Source organism: Neolamprologus multifasciatus, chromosome 20, assembly GCF_963576455.1.
Source record: "Neolamprologus multifasciatus chromosome 20, fNeoMul1.2, whole genome shotgun sequence".
In the NCBI taxonomy this organism is placed as follows: Eukaryota; Metazoa; Chordata; class Actinopteri; order Cichliformes; family Cichlidae; genus Neolamprologus; species Neolamprologus multifasciatus.
The window spans coordinates 25,714,398-25,736,379 of record NC_140458.1 but is presented as its reverse complement, the minus strand read 5'-3'; the positions used below and the strand labels follow the sequence as shown (position 1 = coordinate 25,736,379).

Sequence of the window (21,982 nt, the reverse complement as noted above, 5' to 3'; positions counted from 1 at the left end):
TTCGCCACACCTTCCTTACCAAACAGGACAAAAAAAGAAGCCAGAAGATATTGTTGATGATGAATACATTCTTTATTGACGCATTTTCCAGAGTATTTCTCTTAAAATCTTTAAAAAGCACCAAAGGCTTTTTATACCACAGCTGTCTGCATACTGTCACAGTTCCTCTTTTCTTTTCTACACTAAACTCTTCGTATCCTAAATTGTTCCACATGTTCAATACTGTATGTAAGGTACTGTGTCCCAGGAGAGCCACAGACAGGTAGAGCTTCACTCACTCAGAGCTAGTGATGAAGGGGATGTGATGGTCATTTCCAGCCTTTAAATGATGATTCAAAGTACTTTTGCTTAGCTTGAGTTTAGCTGTATAATGTGAATGCCCTGACTCATGATGATTTTGTGAAGTGCTGGTGGGACGGTGGCCACTCATTGACCTGCTCCTTCGTTTTGGAAGTGCTGAATCATTTGCAGAATTATCAGGGGATGCCGAGGGAACACTTTTTTCCTCTGTTCCACACATAAACCTTCTGGGTTCAGTTTTCTGTACATCTTTGGTGTTTTTCTGCAATTCCGTGCTAGACTTCTCTGTAGTGGAAAAAGCACTATAGAGATGCACAAACTCCCTCTGACTGACCAAAGGAAAAATTTTCTGCCTGCCACGAATCTTCCTGAAGATCTCCAGAGTCAAATCTAGAGAAGGGCATAAAACAACAGACACACTTATAGATAGAAAAAACACTTTTGGGTGTTACAACACATCAGCCTAATTAGCAAACATGTGCAATAAAGGGAACTGTGACTATGCCAGTTAAACACTAAACAAAATGTGAGAACATCTTTGGTGGAGTGGTATTAATACAAACATATGCTGAATTTGAGTTTGGGGCCTGCGAAACGTGCTGTTTTGTTTTTCCAGAACTCACCTAGTGTCTCCACAACCACGCTGGGTATCACCTCCTTTAGCACCTCACAGTTCGTATGGAGAGCTGGATTGCAGTTCATCTCCAGCAGCCACACCTATCAGGAATGCACACACTCAATGCACATGCTAAACACTGTTTGCATTCACATTACCAGAAATGTCCTACCCACTTTGAAGTCTTCATCGACCAAGAAGTCACAGCCGATCAAGTCAAAGAACCCCAGGCGGCAGTCTAACTTAGACTTGACTGCTAAGAAACACTGGCTCATGATCTGCTGCATGCGCTTCTGAATATCAGGGAGAAAGAAAGTTGTTCATTAGGCATCAGAATGATTTTACGACTTTTGTATTAATGGCTGGTTTGTTTCACTTCAACTAATTAAAGTTCCTCACTACTGCATATAGCTCAAGCTTCATTTAAGTCAAAGAAATGTGTGTGTGTGTGTGTGTGTGAGACACAACGCCAAAAATGAACCAACCAATCTGCAGGGCACTGTAAAAAAAAAAACAACCCCATCACATGTAGCATCTCATTTTAGCGATGAGATGATGCATCCAAACTTAACCACAATCTCAATTAGCTGCATGTGCCAGTAACCATCATTATAATTGTAATTGGTCCCTGAGAGCTACAACACTGCACTCACTGCAAAGGCGCCCAGCACCCAGTCCCTGGGCAGATCCTTTGCAGCCTGAAACCTGTCGTTGACGTAGGCGTTGAAGCTCTCCATGGACCACACAGTGTCTTCCTTCAGTTGGCTGTAAAGAGGGTTCTTCTTCTGCATGTACTGCAAACGAACAGCAGGGGGACCATAGACACACGAAGATGTGAGCAGAGGCAGGTAGCAAGTTTGTGCCAAAACAAAAAGCTTGATCTGGAAATAATGAAGACATGTAGCGTAAAAAAGACAGACATGAGTGTCCCTCTAGCAATAATTTTGACATCAGACTGCTGTTTCCAGCTGAAACACGTTTAGCATCTTTAATATCTGATGTTCACATAAAATTCACCACCGAAAGTAAAACCTAAACTAATGTGTGATTCAAGCTAAAATACAAAATAAACCAAGGTTAAAATCCTTTGCAAGTTTAATGGTTCAATTACAGTGACTTGTGTGTTTTGCTAAATGTAGACAATAAAGTGAATCTGAATTTGATCTGGTCTGTCTGTGGAAATGCTTGTAAATAACATTTCAAAGACATACCGCTCTAGTTAAAACAGTGATGATGTAAAGTGTCATTTTGGTTTCTATTCCTATATACACATTTCTGCTATAGCCAGGACTCATTTCTTAGCATATACGGAAGATGGCACATTGTTTCAGGACACCAGTGTTTGTTACAAGCTCCACTGGAAGGACCTGCTTTCTAACTGCCTCCCCCATTCACCACATTTTTTAACAGCTGTCTGATTTCCAAGCAGATGATTGTAAAACCGTTTAGACTTTGATCTTCCAGTTAACCCTTCATATTCTCGCAGAGTCTATCTAGATTAGGGGTCTACCTGGTTGGTCAGGTGGGCAGAAAGGTTCTTGGAGGTGGGGTCATAGAGGTCACAAGTCAGTCGCACGTAACCATGACGGAAAAAGACCACATAAGGTGCAGTGCATGCGATGAGAAGGTAGGAGCGCACGTCAAACTTTTTCCCTTTCAGCAGCAGTGGGTTCTGGATGTAACTGAGGACAAATCGTAGGTCTGCATTCAATCGCACAAACACCTTCAAAGGCTGCGTTTGACAGCAAGAAGCTGAAGCTGACAGTAAGAAATGAATGACAGATGGTTGACTAAACAACCTGTAACAGAATTGTTTTTATGGTTCCTAATCATTGACTACTGTTACTTCTGTTCATGTTATTTTAGAACAGCACTGCAAAGTGACAAACGAATCAGAGACCCAAAACTAAAGGTTTTTTGAAGCCTGTTGATGCTTTTAAAACCATGTGCCAATCCTAAAAACCAGGAATAGCAGGCACTCAAGCCACAAAAATAGAATAATATGCTTGCTCCTCTGGGAACTGCAAGTGTGGGTGATATTAATCTTAACATCCTGTGTTCACCAACTGTTGAACGATGTAAGCCTGAGGCTGGCGGTAATGCATTTTCCTGTTGAACCGGCGGTCCTCCGTGTGCTTCAGCTTCAGTCTGAAGGCAGCTATGTCCTCCTTGCTCTTCAAAAGGAAGATCCCTCTTCCCTGGTTCATACCCGTAGGCTTACAGATCCACATGCGGCTCTCACTGTTGCTCACACCTGACGACAGTGACAAAATTAAATTAACGGGGTGTCACAGGAACTGAGCTTTCCACCTGACAGTTTCCTTTTCTGTATTGTTTTTAACCTTTCAAGGCTTAATCCTGCATTGAGGCATTTGTCATTTTCATCAGTAAAATCTGATTCTGTGAAAACGTGCTTTAGTTGCACTCAATCACAGTTGTGGGAAAACTGGATTGCACACAAGTGTGTTGTATTTACTTTTCACCTCTTTAGTAAATGTTTAAATCTGAAATGTGAGTCTGAGTATTTCCTCTTTTTTTTACATGTTGTAGTGGAATATGATCTCTAGTCCACTACATGTCATATCATTCTGAAAATAAAGACGTAAAAAAGCTCAGAACATATTGTGAACTGCAGTCAATAAAAATTATGATGCAAAATTTCAATTTCTAATTTTTTTAAAAAACAGTCAATATGCTGTTTTAAAAGTGATGCCAGCATCGACTGTCTTTAACTCTTACATGCACTTCTATTAGAGTTGGTTCTGTCCTTTTTTCTTCTTTTCCACAAATTCATCCATCACCAACAGATTTAAAGCAGCTGTCTGTATTCTTGTCCTGTTTACTTAGTGATAAACGTGTTTGTCAAAACCCGTGCACAACTACTCTCATTATGCCGGGTGCCGGTAATTACTACAGTGGTTGTTAAAAATCAATTTCATCCTCAATGCTTACCATGAAAATGTCAACTTTAATATTAAATCTATTTTCTTTAGCATTCAGATCCTGCAGCACCTCTCTCCTTGTGTTTGTGTCTCAGCCCTGCCCTCTGCTGACTCATCTCTATGGCAACAGCATGTTCCCCTGGTGATTTTATCAGGGCCTTATGGGAGGTGAAGTGCATTATTTTCCAGCGTCCACAGCCTCTTGATTAAACACTCACCAAGGCGACTGTTGTCTTAACGCTACGCAGGACAAACGATTCTCTTTCTTTTCGATGTTGGATGCGTGACCCAACATGCATTTCAAGTTTGATTGATCTCATTTTAAACATGCAAACTAAAGGATGTTCCAGTTCAACCAGTACTGTTATTGTTGCATCAAAATGCTAATGTGTAAAAGGTTGTTGTAGTTAGGTAAGATGTCAGTTACCCTCCTGTTGGGCAAAGAAAGCCTCTCTCTCTTCCCTCACATCCATGCGCAAAGTAGTGGGTATGAACTCTTCCATTTTCAGCCTCCTGTAAATTACAACAGAACAAAACGAACAAGGAAGCCCACATGGATGTCGGTGCCATGGATTGCGGGAAAACTGGCTTTGAGGCAAAAAAGAAAGTCAGGCCACAAAGCAACATTCATATGTTCTGTTCATCCATCGTTTGCGACAAATGTTCAAATTTATTCCAAACCCCAGTCATACCCTAATTTCAAATTATTAAGTCAAGCTTTACATATATGCAAATTGATTTTTCTGAAGAACTGAAGGAAGTTTGTAATAAAAAAAAATCTAAAAACACACACATAGTCTAAAATATGGCATATTTCCTGCTATATACTGGCATAATAGTCCATTATTGCATATCTTCACTAGCACTGAAACATTTTCCAGCATTAGTATAAAATTCCCACTTATATACTTTTAATTCTGTTTGTAGAAACTGAAGTACTCTAATCTTAATATTTGTAACTATAATTTCACATATTCACATTAAAAGCTGAACAGCTGGTTAAAATAACTCAGTGTTTATAGTTTTTATCTCTAAGGTGTGATATCTCTAAAATGAAGAACATTGTATCTCAGAGCGATGCTGGAAACGAATTCATGCATTTATTACTTTTTAGGATAGACTATTATTATAATCAAGCTGTTCTAAAAACTTCCTGACAAGCTTACAGTTGATCCAAAATGCTGCAGTAAGAGCGCACACAGTGACTAGAAAGAGAGGGCATATTTCTCCCATATTGGCTTTTCTTCATTGGCTCCCTGTTAAATCCAGAACCAAATTTAAAATCCTTCTTCTCACATACAAGGTATTCATTAATCAGGCCTCTCTTAAAGACCTCATAGTACCGTATCAGTCCAATAGAGCACTGCGTGCTACAACTGCAGGCTCTCTTGTGGTCCCTCGGATATTTAAATGTAGAATGGGAGATAGACTTTTCAGCTTTCAGGCACCCCTTCTGTGGAACCAGCTCCCAGATTGAATTTGGGAGACAGACACTTTCTCTAATTTTAAGATTAAAACTTTACTTTTTTGATAAACTTTACAGTGAGAACTGGATCAGGTGAGCCTGAATCCTCCCTTGGTTATGCTCCAATAGGCCTATGCTGCTGAGGCTTCCCATGATCGACTGAGTGTCTTCTTCACTCACTATGTGTTTATACACCTCTGTATTCAATCTTTAGTTATTTTTAACTCTTCCACAGCGTGTGCTTTGTCCTGTCTTCCTCCCCTCACACCCTACCAGTCGCGGCAGATAGCCACCCCTCCCTGAGCCTGGTTCAGCCGGAGGTTTCTTCACGTCAAAGAGTTTCCCCTACTATCGTTGAAGCGCTTGCTCATATGGGGTCATATGATTGTTGGGGTTTTCTCGGTATTATTATAGGGTCTTTACCTTACAATATAAAGTGTTTTGAGGTGACAGTTGCTGTAATTTGTTGCAATATAAATAAAATTGAATTGAATTGAACTTACAGAACTAAGCTTGATACAGAGGCCTCTGCGATGCACACTGATAGCTCTACAGATGCAGCAAAATAAAAAAAAATAAAAAATAAAAAATGTATTGCATTTTCAAGAAACTGTTAGCTTTGTCCTTCTTTAGCTCTAGTTTTAGGGGGCAATGGTTGGGAGACTTTTTTCCTTTTCATACATGTTTTCCTTTTTCTTTTTTTTTCTTCTTTTTTCCCTGTAACCAAAGATAAAGTATCCATCTGTACATAACGTCATTTACCATAAAAATTAGGTTAGTATCAGAGTTTACATCTAACATCTAATACTTCCTGCTCTGACACAGATGTTTGCACAATAACTTTGCGTCGCATTCAGCATATCCCAATTATGAAAGTGAAGTACATTTTTAATGTTTGTGACTATAAGTGAAGCTTTTTTTTAACTGCATGTTTCTATGAGCGTACAGGCGCTCTCTTTGGTTCCGTTTTTAAAACTATTGTATTTCCTTGTCGAGTATGACGTAAAAAAAAAATCAGGTTGTAAAATCAAACTAATTTACTATTAATAATTAACCACAGATCAAGCATATAACTGCGACACAAAGCTTCTGTGATTCAATGGAGAGGCTGGATATCTGATGAGGTTACTTGGCGTGTTTATTAAATAGTTTCACAGGCTGATATGGTTTTAAATCATTATTTACAGAGTGGGGCTTCAATTGAGCCACAGTAATCGTACCGGATAGAAGCTGGAAGATCTGACACAGCTGCAAAATTTGGTAAACTGTCTGCTTTTAAGAGAAACAACCATTTTGGATACGAGAGAGAGACAAAGACAAAGAAAGGAAAATAAATGCCCAGCTCACCTAAGTGCTTGACCATGGCTGACTCTGCTGCTCACTCGCTCGTACTGTTGAAGACTGCTGAGGAGACCGATCTTCGTGGTGAGCACCTTGTTATTGGGAATCTGGTACATCAACTGCCTGCCTGGGAACAAAAAATGAGTTTTTCTTTTTAATTATTAGTTTCCTTCTGTAAACAGAATACAATAAAACTTCTTTTCACTAAGAACAAACCATAAAATATTAGTTAGCATGTCAACTTTTAGTTTTGGCTCTTAAGCTAAGCAACAAAGATTGCATATTTTTTTGCAGGGGCTCGTCGTAAACCAGCTCCAGGTGATATCCTCTGCATTCCCACTACCTTCTCTGAAGTTAGAGTACTGGGCTGGTGATTTGGTCTCGCACCACTTGAGATTGAAATCCTCCCTGTCCTTGTTGTAAATCCTCTTCCATCCTCTGCTCTCACAGTAATTGCTCACTCTGAAGGAAAAGTCCCAGAGGAAATCACTTAGACTTTAATCACACCACAAACAAGAAGTAAGGGGTCACATTAGAAAAGCTTTAGACTGACAAAAGGCCCCAAATAAAATACATACCATGCTATTTTTTATTCAAGCATCACACCATACATTTCTCCACAACAGTTGCTTTGAAATTAAATAATTCATACTAACATTTTAGCTCCGTTGGTTCCTCCAAAAAAGTAAAAAGGCCCAGGCCCCCTCGGCTCCTCTAACTGCCTGCCTGACAAGTCCTTTAACTTGGACCTCTGGACGGGTTGTGCCATTATACATGGACCTGATACACAAACACAACACATTACCGATTCATTTCTTTACAACAGAAAGGTAGAGGAAATTAATTATATTCTATTCCGGGGATTATTTAAGTTGTTTGACTTATAGTGTTTTTATTTTATTAGATTAAAATGTTCAGACTTGCATTTTTGTGTGCTAAAATAAAAATCACCCTATGGACAGAATTTAAAATAAGGCACCCTCTTTACTCCACACACACCTCCACTTTGGCTCTCCTGGTTGACAGACGATTGGGAAGATGTCTGTCTCTCTTTCCAAGTCTGTGTCTGTGGCGGCAGTGTCTGTCCTCTTCCTGGTCCCTCCTTCCTCAGACTTCCTGCAGGCCGGCTGCTTCCACAGGGAACTTCTGTTTCCTCCTTTTCTTGGCCTCGCTTCTTCTCCAGTCTGGTCTCTGCTGCATCCTGGCCATAACTGCAGGGATCCACGGAGCACTTTGATGACATCTCTTTGCTCTGGCGAAGGTCGCTGGGGTAATTTATTATTGATCCATAATTAGAAAGTGGGAGGAGCTCTTTTGATTCACAGTGATCCTGTTGACATAAAGAGCGGAACAAGAGGAAAAGTACTACTGTAGAGTTTTCCCTGTTTGGTATGTGCATATTTTTTACTATTATATTATTTGAGCGTCACACTGTTCATACTTCAAACAGGTTCATAATGGCAGAGAATAACTCTTAATAAATACTCTTTCTGAAGTGGATTTTAATTACGCATCAGCCCAAACTGCCAATTTAACTTCAATTTGTCAGTGTTGCTCTTTTAAAGTGATCTCCCTCCAAAAGCTTACAATATGATGACATGTGAAGTTTAATGTGCCTAATTAGGTTATGCTGAAATTGCAGCATCATGTCACTGGTCTTCTAGAAAATGGTGAATAAAGGAAAAAAATGAAGTAAGCGTACCTAGGTGGCCTGCTTCTTGTACCAACAGCAAATAGTAGCAGTGGAAATGTGATACATAGTTGTATGGCTTTACCGTTTGCTGTGGTTTAATAAGAAATTAGCTCGGTTAGTCCTTTTACTGTTGTTTTGTGTGAGTAACATAAATGTACGTAGGTATTTATGTTGGAAAGCAGGAGCAGAACTACTACAGCTATTCAAAAGTAAAACGGTTTACCTGCAACTACAGCTTCACACACACAGACATCAGGGCTCCCTGAAAAACTTGTCAGCTTACTCTTCTTCTGCCAAGTGCACTCAACCTTATAGTCCAACTGCGGGGCCAAGACAAACAGTTAAACCCACAGACTGAAGGACAGACTCGACAGGGGCGCAATCACATGGTCTGTCTGCAGTTTAGTCTAAAGTTAGCCACAGTATCGCACAATGAAAGCAAGAAAACCAACTAGTAATGTAAACAATCACCAGTTACTCGGGTAATGGGACCCTTGGCAACAGTTGCTACTCGTAGATTGAATCTTACAACACAAACTAACAAGTCAAGATTGTGTATCCCACACCAACCGGACCTCTAAGTTTAGCTTCATTCATTATTTATTGGCCGTAAGCCTCTATTGTGTGGACCCTATGGTAACATGAGAGCACTGTGTCAATCAAAATGGATTTGCCAGTTTTCCAGGGTGGCCTGGTAGGTAAAATAGTGTTCTCAACTGGCTCAGTGTCATTAACATCTAAAAGAAATCATTTCAGGGGACTTGTTTGCTTTAGATACACCGGTCTCCATCTTTTACATTGAGCTCTGGCTACTCCGGTCTGGCCAAAGTGTAACTTGGGTCAAATTTGCGTGTGTGAATAGTAGATAGCAACCGTTAAGATGTAGAAGAATAAAGTGCTTATATCAATGGGTGAATAAGTACTAAGTAAGTGCTATACAAGACATCGTCCTACCTGTGGGCTACCCTATATCTTTAGGTCCAGTTTACACAATTTAAGTTAGAAATCTAAGTAATAAAAATAAACCCAAATATCCCATTAAACAAAGACACAATTGAATGTGAACATTAATTTATTGTAAAACTACTTCATCTAAGGCGAATCGTTCTTGATACTTCCAGACATCATCATTAATCATAAAGTCTAGCGCCAAATCCAGCAGCAGGTATGCAGTTGAGCAACATAGCATTAGTCTGCTCGCATGGCAAATCCACTAATCACCTTCTGTCTCAGTGATTTGACTCTGGGGGAAACACCCAGGCCCAGCTATGGCTGGCAATTATGCATAATCTTCTCTCTTCCTCCAAACAGCCTGATAATTGACAGGGGTGGGTACCTTTTAGACCCAGCACACATGCAACCATATAATTACACATACAGGGGGGCAACCACGAGCAACATAAGCACACTGTGAGCAGACATATGGACCAAAGTATTGTGCTTTTTAGAGCATACATCAAGTTTGGTTTGACTTACCATCTGTAACCTAATAAAAGGACAACCAAACTGTGAGTCAGCGTGATTTGGGCTCTATTGATCTGGTTTGTTTTTTTGCATCACAATTATCCTCTGTGATAAATCAAATGTAAAAGAAGGAAGTTGCCAGTCTGATCAGTTGAGTTATTTATACACATATGGCTGTAAAAGTGTAAATGCCCAAGTGCAAAATACCAGCTATAAGAGGGAGCTGCTTGGCAATAAAACTAGTCCAGCCACAACACCCCAGTTGTTACAAGGAGGCCTCCCATATTCTTGTTTAACAGAGCTTTGTGTGGAGCCAGTGTGAGCCACACCTTGATAAAGAGCCGCCATCTGATAGACACACTGTGCAAAGTGCTGCGTAGGTGGACAAAGAGAACAGGCTTGTTTTACAACCTCATGGTTCACCATCTGCTAAGAGACTGTGTACATTTGTGTGTATGTGTGTGTGTCTGTGTGTGTGCTCATATATGACTTTTAGTGAATAAACTTGTGTAATTAATGTCACCAATTTTTTTTATCCTGTCTTTCATTATTTATACCTGAATTCATATCTTTCCTTCGACCTCCAATTGTTAGTAAAGGGTGTGGGAAATATGACACTTTTTACTTTTCCTTTCTTTTTCTTTCCATTAAGGTAGTTTAACTTTCTGTGGGTGGTGCTCCACTGATACTCATACTCCTGGGCCTTATTGTAAGAAAAAAAACCCACACACATCAGATAGAATATGCCAGAAAGACAGTGGGTTAGTGAATTTAAAATACAGGAATATATCGTTAGGTGTGTGTGACTCTTAGTGACTGTCCTATCTTGGGGCAGTGACAACTTAAGTTTTATGTTTCTTTGAAGGCTCACCTATTCCCATGTCATCTCAACTGACTCAAACCAGGCAGTGCGCCACAATTACAGGGATGCACCCTGCAGCAATGGTGTCCCCACACAACCCATTATTTAGAGGGATTCTCCTTGTCAAGGTGTTATAGCGGAAGAAATGGAGTTAAGTTACGATGCAAAGAAAAGCTGGTCTGAATAGGGTCTCTCGCGCTCGCTGCTGCTATTCATGATTTCCTTACAGGATTACAGGAGCAGAGCACAGGGGGCTGTAGTATCGAGGGGCGACACTGCGTTCCCAGGGTCGATATCTACTTGTTCCCTCTGGTGACAAGTGCAACACGGAAACAGAAAGACATCGAATTTCACAGAGAATAACAGTGATATGGGAAAATGTGCAAGTGGAAATGTACATTTTGTCCTTTGTTCTGAAACAGCCGTGTAACAAGCATGAACACATGTGTTGCCTATATTGCTTTTACTTGTTAGTAAGTAAGAGTGCTATAAGTGTAAGAGTCACAATACAATTTTGTACAAACTTGATGATTCAGTCCTACCTCTTACATAAGAAGATCAAAATGTAGGATGATAAGAATATGTGTATTTGACTAGATGTTGTTGTTGTTCCCTTTACTATGGTGAGTGATGTCATGTGCAGCGGAGTGAGGTGGAGAGCTGCATTAGGCATGAGAGCATACAGTTTTTTTTATTTAGAATAATAATAATAATAAAGTATACTTTATTGATCCCCGTGGGGAAATTCCTCTCTGCATTTAACCCATTCACTCAGTGAAGCAGTGTAACAATGTAATTTTGATCATTTCAAAGTAAAAGTTTTAAAACTTAATTAGCTCTCTTGCCATATGCATCAGACCTAAGTTACTGTGCATGCAGTTCCAGAGTGCCTTGTTTAGAGATTTAGAAGAAATCTCCAAAGAATTCCAAGTTTGGGAACATAAGGTATAAAAAAACGTTAATTGTGTTGGTTACACCCTTTAAAGCTATGAGAAGACACAGGAGGACACCGCTTGATTTTTAAGTGGGAAATGACTCATAAATAAAAACAAAAATCTTTGACAAGAACATGACAGTACTTGTTATGTTATCCTTTTATATTTCACTTTGTTGCTACTAGCTAAAGCTAAAGAACAGCAACTTCTAGTTTAAGCAGCTGGATTCATTCATTTGGTATATTTGAATCTAAATTCTGTCACGTTGTGAAAACGAAAATCTACCTGAGAGGCTACCAACTAATGTTACTTGGTTTATGACATTTAAAAGATTTGATTATTAAAACCCAACATTAAGACATTAAATCTTCTAGCTATAACTGAACAAGCTAGCATTAGCGTCATTAACTATTTATTATTAAGTAAACCTTAACAATTATTTTTGCAATGTTTTGGGGGTTAAAGCATATCTGTGCGAATCAGAGTTCATCAACAGTGAGAAAAAAGTGACAAACAAACAAACAGCTGCTGCTAAGTTAGGCTAACATACAGATAGTTTCAGTGTTTTATTTTTTTAATGTGCAAATTATGGAAGCTTGGGGACAATTTTTGGTTACTACTTTAAAGTTTTGTTTGGTATCTCAAAATGGCAAATGGCAAAAATAAGCTTCCACACCTTAGGTGAAACTACCAAAATTTCCACCTACAAACTTACCGCTTCTCGTTAATGGCCGACTTTCCTTTCTTCTGAGCTGTTGCTGCAGTTACTTTTCTTGCCCACAGGAGGCGCAAGTTTAATGTTTACTGCAGCACCAACAGTTGTACATATTAGCTGTCAGGCTTTCAGATGACTTCAGAAGCTTAACGTTAACTGACACCAGGCCCTTTTCTTTGCCCAGCAGACTGCCTGTAACTACCAGAGCTTCTGATAGCTTCTGTACAACTTGACTATGTTATGGCGTGCTCCTGTAGTATTTATTATATTCTTCCATGTTAAACTAAGTTAGTTAAAAGTTGTTAGCTAGCTAAGTTAAATATGTGTGTTCACAACAGTGTATTTTGTGAATTTGCCCTGCAGCAGTATCCAAATTATGTAAGTTTGATTTGTTCTTAATAACAAAGAATATTTTATGGTTGAACAGACCAATACTAATGTTTGCATGCTAAATAGCTACTTAACTTTTGAATAAGAGGAGGTAGAAAATGAATTTTCATCAAGGTAGCAGCTTTGGAAGTAATATGACAATGCGCTCAAAAATAATAATAAAAAAAATTAAGGTATATCATACATCATTTAATCACACACTCAACATTTTGTGTTTCTCAATGATAGGAAAAACAAAAAAGCAGTATCAGAGATGTCCTGCCAGAGATATCCTGAGTAAGTAACAAAGTTAAAGCTATTTTGTGTTAGTTATTTTCCTTCTATGGACCTGCAAACTCCATGCAGGTATGTACGGTGTGTGATAAGTCTGTCACATCTTATATGTCTTTATCTGCATTCTTCAAACGCAGACCTGACAATAAATGACTGATTATATTGCTGCTAAATTATGAATCGAATCTTTGTAAAAGCTACAATTATCCTGTCTTTAATGCGTTTTAAAATTAACCAAACAAAGATAGTATAGTTTATGAAATAGATAGATGAAAAGATACTCCTCAGTGTTTCTAATGAAGGCATTTGCTCACAAATTGCAGCTTGTTGCTGATAAAAACAAAAACAGTGAAAGCGAGTATTTCTCACATGGATTAAATAAGATATTTCCTATAATCTAGCAATGCTTCTACCAAAACCTGTAATCAGCTCCACACCTTGATACACTCGAGTGTGCCAGCTTTTTACTCTTACTGTGCGTCAGCACATGTGCAGGTATGTCACAGCCGTTTAGCTCCCGTTGTGCTCCTGTTCCACTCCAGTGGATAACCCAGCTAAGTGAGTCTAGACTTCTCATCCACAGCCAACACTAATACAGGAATCTGGTTTGACTGCAGTAAGCATGCACAGACCAGCGCAGGAATTCTTTACAGGCCCTCCGCCAGTTAGTAATGTGATTCAGCGGTGAGACGTCACAAAGGGAGGAGCTAACTACAGCAGTAATTGTACTTAAAGTCTTAAATTAATTATTTCTGACACATTTTAACTCCGTGTCTTTAAGTTCAGTCTAAACCACCAATAAGCTAAGAGCTAAAACACTTGCAGCTTGTGGAGGAACAAAATAATATGTAGGTGGAGCATACGTACGCTATCATAATGGTTTAAAAAGATAGTCATTTCAAAATTGTGCTTCCTTTCATATTAGTTTACCAGCTCACATAGAAATGTCACACTCTTGATTTGTTTGTTTCCCCATTATTTAAAAAAAAAGCATGTTGGTAATGTTTAGGAGCATTAATGCAACACTATTTACAGCAATTTCTACTTTACCATTCATAGGATTTACACAGTCTAATTCTTCATATACCTTCACTGCAACACCACAAATAATACTTAGACCATATTACTTTGATGCCCTGTAAGTATGCACCGCCACAAAAGGGCTTTTTCACAACAAACATTTTGAAAAGAAAAGAACTAATAAATAACACCTTTGCATATGACATTTGAAAATTGCAGTGTCAAAAATACTGAATTGATTGGTAATTGTATTTACTTCTGTGATCTTTCCAGCCCTGAAATAAATAGAGTGTTATTTATTGATTGAACTGAAGGCCATGTATAAAAAAAAACCCTCACTGTAATGTGTCATTTACAGTAGGAAACACAGGGTACTATTTTAAAGGCGCATGCACACAATGACTCAGCATAATTTTGCTTTGTTGTTCCCCCTAAGTTGTTAAACAGATACCATTGTGTGTTTGATCAGAGTGAAAGGAGAACCTGCTGATCATGTTGGCTAAACTTTAAGATTTGATGCTGTATTTAACCTGTTAAATACTAAACCTTTCAAAAACCTTTCCTCACAAAAAATCCTTCATAATGAAAAACAAGCAGTGTAGCAATTTAAAATAAAGCTTTGACTAATGAATGATTAAACAGGCGCTGAAAAGGAAAACATTGCTACTAAAATAAACGAAATGCTAAAATTAACAGGTTATTGGTTTCTGAATAAACACATTCCCCTTACATTTAGCTTTTCTTAATTTTACCTTTCAGTGTTTGTCAAACACACACTGACGCATAAAAAGGAACTGACCAACTCATTCCACAGACTGGGAGCTCAACGAGGCCCGAGGTACGTCATATTAAATGTTTTTTTGTGTTTGCGTTCTCACTGATAAAAACCATAGCTGCTTACCCACTGAGCCCCTGAGTGAACACGCTTAATTAAATACCACCTCCATAATTCCTGTGTGCGTGTGTGTTGCCTGTTTTTCTGAGAGCGAGGTAACAGCATATATGACAAATTAAAGTTATCATTTTAATCACTGCCTATACTGACTGAATGTGTAAACTTAAGTCGGCCGGTACCCTGGCAGTTTTACCAAGCTAGTCTCTGCTGCTATAGAGCGGGACACAATGAAGGCTTAGCTGATAGTGGGGGGGAGACCTCATGGGTAAATTGAGGCATTTAAAAAGAAGCTCTGTTCAGCGGTAACCTGATCCACACCTGACTGGGGCTCGGCATTCCGGTGTGGCCGGGGGAACAGTTCACAATTACCAGAGAAACTACAGCAAAGAGCCAGGGCCCTGGAAATCTGCAGTAAATGGTTAAAAATTATTCTGAAAGTCACTTTTCACGAGAGAAAAAAAACAAGCAAACAAAAGGAACATTTTCATTATTATCCATCTTTATTTAAATGTTTTTTTCTTTACAACATACCACATTAGATACAGTTTCTATGTACAGAGTGCGTGTGAGAGTTTTGAAAACTGTGCGCATTGTTCTTCTGTAGCTGGAGAAAATCCAAGTTCCCAAAAGGAATTTAGTTATTGCGGTAAGAGTAAGAACGCCGATCTTTCAACAGAAATGTTACACAATTTCTAATCCTTTTTTTCTTTTTTACATCATATTCACATTAACATTCCTGTCAGAAGCCAGATTACAGCACAAAGACCCCTAAAAGTCCAACCTTATCTTGAACTGCTGCTCAATTGAGAAACTTTGACTCAAGGCACATGGAAGAAACCACCAAAAAATCAAACCATCTTCCAGCGCATGGATCATAGTTCCATAGTCATCACTCAGCCCCATCTGCCACTACTGTTAATATGCTGATGTGCTTCCCTGGATTGCCCTTTGTCAATACGCTGAGAGTCAGATGCACGAGAGTGTGAGAAGAGGAAGTAAGAGAGCAGAAGGTAATGCCATTTAATGGACGGCATTACCAGACAGTATTAGACACCAATAATTACATCTAACCATGTCTGGTAAGACGCCTATCAACAGGCTGGAAGGATGACTTCTGAGCTTTCACCTGTGCAAAGAGGAAGATGAAAGCTGGAGGGAAGAGAACAGTGTTGCAGAAACAGGCTGAAATGAGCAGTTCCTCTTTTGCTGCGATCATAGATTCTGTAAACACTACATTGTACCTTAAGTCATTTTTTCCATTTTACTTTGCCAAGCATGCAGAAAGAGTCAAAGACACAGGTGAACAGACCAAGGGGAGAAAAAAAGCAAAGTACGCTTGGCTAGCTTGACTTTTTGTGTTCCGGTTTGGCTACATTTTTACATTAACGCAAATTAAATGATGAAACTAACTGGAGGGACAAAATACAATTCCATATTTCTGTGGCTTAGATAATGGAGCTAGATGAGCAAATAAAGGTGTGACTCAATATTTGTGGGGTAATTCTCCCTCCTTCTGCAAACACTAGGTTTCTGCTTGCTTCATGTCTATTATTTGCTTTTGTTTCTGACGTCTGTTTGAAGACTTTACCCATGACATTCACATCTGTCCCGATGATGGAAAGTGTTCATTGTGTAAAACGGTGTATTTAATCTCCTCTGTTCTAAGTCAACAGCACATAAATTAATTGGAAGTTAAACTTCCAATGCATTATAGGAAGTCAGTTTTATATCTGCTTAAAATTCCTGGTAGACAAGCCTTGGAAAGCTGGGAAAAGGCTATAGTCTATAAATGACTCTATAGCTGTGTTGGTTTTTTTTATGCTGTAAGGCACTCTCAGGTGAGCTCATGTGTCAGTTCCAGGATGTGCCACGCAGGTAGGGCTAGGTGGACCAATCGCTGCCATACAGCACAAAGACCAACACTGTTCAGGGGAGGGAACAAGGAAATGAGGCCCTGCAGGACCGGTGGAACCATCAACTGACTGCTATTCTTTAACTTGGGGTGGGGTTGCCATTAACGTTTTTTGTTTTTTTTTAAAGGGAGGTCGGGAGATAAGTTAAAGTGCTGACTTTTAGGACTTACTGTATTAGAGATCTACTTGCTCTCACAAGAATATATTAGGGAAAAGCCTAAGAAGTATAGTAGTTTGCTGGACTCAGACAGAATTCGGTACAGCCTGAGGCAACGCAAGTCTACTGTAAACAAAAGACTGCAAACTTTACCTGGAATCGACATGCGAGTAAAATGTGAGCACACCGAGCAGCTGGCTTTGTGAAATGTGCCCTTCAGCGACCACATCAAAATGCCTCGAAGAGTTCAGCTGCCCTTCACAGTATTTGTCATTTACATACCGGAGACCACGCAGTCACCCAGAAAACATCGTTACCAGACAGTGTTAGAACAACAGTAGTACAGTCCAGCACTGTCAGGTAAGATGGATCCTGAGAGCCATTTCTGTCACTGCTCAAAGCATTTGAGCTGATCCACAGGGCCCAGAATGGGAGCAAGTTTCCGCCAAACAATGATAGAGCGGTTGATATGATTGTAGTCGGCAGGTGGCTATCATCATCATTACCAGGCAGTATTAGAGAAAGTGATGATATCCAATGCTGCCTCGTAAGATGGAGATAATCACCCAAAACACGTCTGACACCGCCTAAAGTTTGTGAGGTCATCATTCAATAAATGGAAATCTTAAAGAGTTTTCTCTAAAAAAAAAAAAAAAAGAAGAAGAAGAAAAGAACAAAAAAAAAACAGGGAAATTCAACTTTATCACATTAAATGTTAAGAATTTAGCTCAAAGACACATAAAAATATGCAACTTTTCAGCTCCACTAAACTTCTGAACTTAACCACCACAGAGCCCACCAAACAGCCACACATTGCTGAAAATAGTACAGGAAATGGTAGCAGGGGGAAGTCCATATCTAGAGACGACCTCTCTGCTGTGTAACTGCTGAGCCCTTGTTGTGGTTGGGGTATTTAGCTTAAACTTGCTGTCACAGAAGACTGGGCCACAGTGGTTGTTAATGATTGCCAAAACCTGTTCTGACTAGTCTAAATCTATGGCACGGCAAGGTTGGGAGGGCTGCTTTTCACACAATACATGGCAGTTACTAATTTCAAACACTACAAGTTGCGCACATCCCTCAGCCTCAAAGGCATGTTAGCCCTCGGGGAGCTCTCTCTCTCACCAACGTCACACTGTATCCTTGCTGTTTGTTTTAGGTTGTAACATACTATTCTTGTTCGATTAAAGCAGCGTGGTAAGAGAGCTGTTTCAACAGATGTTTAATGAATTTAAAGAAAGGAAAACCTCTTTTTTTCTCTGTTCCACTGGCGGACCTTTCAGGCCGTTGTCTTTGTGTTTGCCGAGTGATGAAAGGTTGATGGAATGCTGCTCAGCCCGACCTGACCAGTGCTGTGTATGCAGAAGGTCACTGAAACAGCCCTCCTTTACTGAATAACGTGGATCATTCACAGGTATAAAGCGTGAAATCTTCACACCCTATACTGAAATTTGAGTGTACATCATTATTCTCTAATAATACGTGCGGCGAGTACACTTTTACCTACAAAAAAAGAATTAATTAAAGACTAAATCTTCGATTTTAAATCTTTGTCCTTTTAAAAGCAACTAAATTTGAGGCATTTTTGGCAAGAGCAGCTTCACAGTCATCCTTAAAGCAATGCTAAAGTAGAGTACAGAGGGGGGAGGGAGAAGAAAAGAGTATAAGGGAGTGAAAAGTTCGGGGGAAGGAAGCTGAGAATGCACCTGTAACCTTACCGTCATGAAAAGTACCCCAAGGAAAGAATGCAACAAAACCAAAGTAAAGTGAGCACGTTTAGAGGGATGGAGCTGAAGAAGAAAGAAAAAAGATCTTGAGTTTCCAGCCCGCTGCCTGAGAACGCTCCGTCTTCCTCCCGGTCAGGCAGGCCCCATGAAATGAGAAAGCCAAGCAGACCTGCTCTCCCAGACTATTTAGTTAATCATCAGCATTATAAACCAGTGCTGCAGGCCCTCTGAGAAAGACAAGAGCAAGAGAGAAAAAGAAAGAGGGGAAACAAAGATTAGCCTAGAAATTTGAAGCTGGTAGAAACAAGCTGTGAAAATAACAGTACCTTATCAAAGCAGAGCATGTCGTGTGTCAGTATTCAAATATCTAACCAGCTCCTACGTCCTCTCTGTTTGTCCCACGTTTGTCCATATACTTCCTCTTCTGCTCCAACTTACGTCAACGTATCGCAAAGCTTTTCTCCCATTGTGCTCCGTGCCGTGGGAGTTAGCTGTGCTCGCGGCTAACCACGCTTTTTGCCTGTTGGAAGTGAGGCGTGCTCAGGTAACTCTGCCCTTTCTGCTGGAATGCGACTCTGCTGTGAAGTGAACAACCTGATAGGTAAACTGGCCTGGCCCTTAATCAATAGTTGCTGTCTTTGTGAGAAAACAATGGCAGGGAAACCCAAAACCTTATTTAACTCCAGACCTTATCTCAGTGCCACCTAATTGGCCCTTCAGACTACTGAGGAGCTGCGTGGTGACATTTAGGCTACGATACTGCTTATCATCCGTGTGCCACTCAAGTTGCTTGCTAATGATTTTAAATGTGCACACTGTGATGGACTAGCTATACTTTTGTCTTTTTTAAAACTGTCGCTCCTTTGGCCAGCCCAGTCTCGCCCTCATCACTTCACCGCCCCCATTTTGACTAAAATATTCAAATAAAATTTGACTACCAAAAAACGAGATTTAAGTTTTTCCTACCAGACTCGATGCTTTTTAAGCTCCTCCCCCTGGAATACAGCTTTATTAGCTAAGTTATGAATATGAGAAAAAGTTAAATAATTACTTTTTAACATGGTGCCATGTCCCTGGTGGGAGATAGCATTACTCCTGATTAAGTGTTTAATCCCAAAACAAACAAAAATCCAAGTAGAAAATTTGTGTTTAATCCCAAAAGTGGAATTTTTTTGTTTTAAACTTTAATTCAGAAATTATTTACTAATGATGTCATTTTTCCTTGGTTTAAAAAAAAGAAAAAAAGTACTAGCCTAGCCTAGCACCAAGTTTCCTTAAATAGTCCTGACCCTTAATGCAGTGTCATTCACCCTGCAATCGTATTGCAGCTTGAATTTAACCTCTCACCCCATGAGGCGATAAGACTTACACTTCCCTTTCAGGTCAGACCTGTGCCTCAAACATGAGCAAACAATGTAAAATAAGTATCTGCCACTTTTTTCTGGCTTGCTGGTGATTAAATGTCACCCCACCGAAATTCTATTCAGTACTTCCCGCCCTGTTGCAATACACCAGCAGGGCAACTGGCACTCACGTGACTCGCAGCTATTCTACTGTATGAAAGAAATGAACAAATGTTTCACTTTCCACCAATCACAACCTTCCACCTCGCTCTGCAGTTGTCGCTGTACAGTAAGCAGTCGACATTTTCCCTCCATTTTCCCTTCTCCGTTTCGGACTTCCACAGTCCGCCGCTGCTTGAAAGCATGTTAATAGCAGCCTAGGAAACTAAATGTATACCTTCTATCTTGTGAAAATGCTCTGCTCTGTTAATTCCAACTCCTGTCTCAACTTGTACTAAACCTCAAAGGTACGGAAAACGGATGAGCAGACATTTTACGTCTGTCTGACTCACATCCACATCTGAAACGGGCAGCGTTGATTCAAAGTTGAAAAGCCAAAAGAGAAAACCCGTAGGTTAAACGCGAGGGGAAAAGGCTGGATAATGTCGTCAACGGATTTACAGTTCAACAGGTTGAAGGAAAAAAAGTTACTAATTAAGCTGATATGAATTTTCGCTTAAATTAACAAATGTTTGTTAAATAATCGGCTACTACTGCCATGCTATGGATTTGTGAAGATGTTTCATACCGTAGTGTCGTGGTTGTCTCCTCGTTAAGCATGTTTAAGTCTGTAAAAGAAGGAATCAGCGTCTAGCTTCATATCCTTTGACAAGTCTGGCAGTTTGCCTTTACCTGCCCCAACTGGTCTATCCAGTTTAGGAATGAGCGTTAGCCTCTATTGTTTCCTCTTCTTTCTCTCTGCTTAAATGGAGCTGAAATTTGATACACATTATTTTCGCTCCCCATTGAAACTACCTGGACCCTCCTATATCAGCACGCAACGGCCGAGGGCTTCACGCGATGACCTAATTTGTTTGTCGTATATTTCCTGCTCTTAGCCATCTACCGATTGTCCTTAAAGTTCTAACTCTGCCGCCGCTGAGCAACAGGTAATGACAACAGCACAAACTTTAAAGATGGAGAATGAAGACAAAGAGGGGATCGCATTTGTGAATTTACCCAGTCGTTCCCAGGTGTGGTCATCGATCCAGAAACCCCAGACAAGAGGCATCATTGTATGCGGGCTCCTGACGCCCTGTTGGCTAGTCTTTCGCGGTCCTGCTCCCGCTGAAGGACAGTCGACCTCTGGACGGTGATTAGAAAGTTAAGGGGGAAAAAAAAGCTGTCCTCGTCACATAGATGCAGGCGTAGAGTCATAAGACAAGCCAAACCCCGGAACACAGCCAACCATTTCGAAGCGCGTCAGTCATCATCCTGCTGCCAGAGCAAAACTTGTTTTTTTCCGTGAGCCCTCATTGGCGGTGTGAAGCGTTTAAGCTCCTCAAGAAGACAGAGGCTGAATTTGTAAAGGGCTTGGTTTACATGTAGCATGACCTCCCCTCCTCCTCTTTCCCCCCACAGGTGTAATTTTCAGGTTGTAGCCAATCTCCTCGGGCTCTGCCGCTTGCAGGTGCGTCCCCCGCTCTGCCTTTAGCCAATGGTCTTAAAGATGAATACCCCACCCATCCCACCTCACCGGTTTGCTCACCTCCACCCTCCCCATCGGCCCCCAGGTACCTTGTTGTGTGTGTGTGTGTGTGTATGTTTTTATGATGTCAGCTCAAGCCTCTGTGGGAACGACCTCCTATGTTCTTATTACAACTTATTACTTCCCAACTGCCAAACACACCCATCCTGCTCAGGGAAAATAAATCATCAAGCCAGAAAAACTATTGGGTACAAGTATTCAAAAACATGTATCTTTAAGGTAT

General features: G+C 40.1%; 1 protein-coding gene across 4 annotated transcripts; it reads right to left on the bottom strand.

Moving 5' to 3' along the window:
• Positions 1–49: 49 nt before the first annotated feature.
• ttll10 (tubulin tyrosine ligase-like family, member 10) lies at positions 50–21,777 on the bottom strand. Of its 4 annotated transcripts, none has more exons than XM_085145692.1 (13): positions 12,334–21,629; positions 8,581–8,677; positions 7,664–7,994; positions 7,321–7,444; positions 7,008–7,126; positions 6,671–6,791; positions 4,286–4,371; positions 2,984–3,170; positions 2,427–2,598; positions 1,570–1,797; positions 1,093–1,209; positions 924–1,017; positions 50–690 (listed from the first exon to the last, which is right to left on the bottom strand). In XM_085145692.1, the coding sequence occupies exons 3-13, from the start codon at positions 7,905–7,907 to the stop codon at positions 275–277; spliced, it is 1,908 nt and encodes a 635-aa protein (XP_085001818.1). In that variant the 5' UTR covers positions 7,908–7,994; positions 8,581–8,677; positions 12,334–21,629; the 3' UTR covers positions 50–274. The 4 variants fall into 4 exon arrangements, with proteins under 4 accessions (XP_085001818.1, XP_085001820.1, XP_085001817.1 ...); XM_085145694.1 differs by having other exon boundaries at positions 7,664–7,929; XM_085145691.1 differs by lacking the exon at positions 8,581–8,677 and having other exon boundaries at positions 21,231–21,777.
• Between the last annotated feature and the right edge of the window lie 205 nt (positions 21,778–21,982).

Bases quoted from the DNA above. Each gene is read 5' to 3' on its own strand.
- ttll10 (XM_085145691.1), bottom strand. From the start codon at position 21,254: ATGACCACACCTGGGAACGACTGG. The intron at 7,445-7,663 runs GTGTGTGTGGAG...TTTGTGTATCAG, and splicing joins CCAGGAGAGCCAAAGTGGAG to GTCCATGTATAATGGCACAA. The intron at 2,599-2,983 runs GTTGGTGAACAC...ATTTGTCCTCAG, and splicing joins CAGGCTTACATCGTTCAACA to TTACATCCAGAACCCACTGC.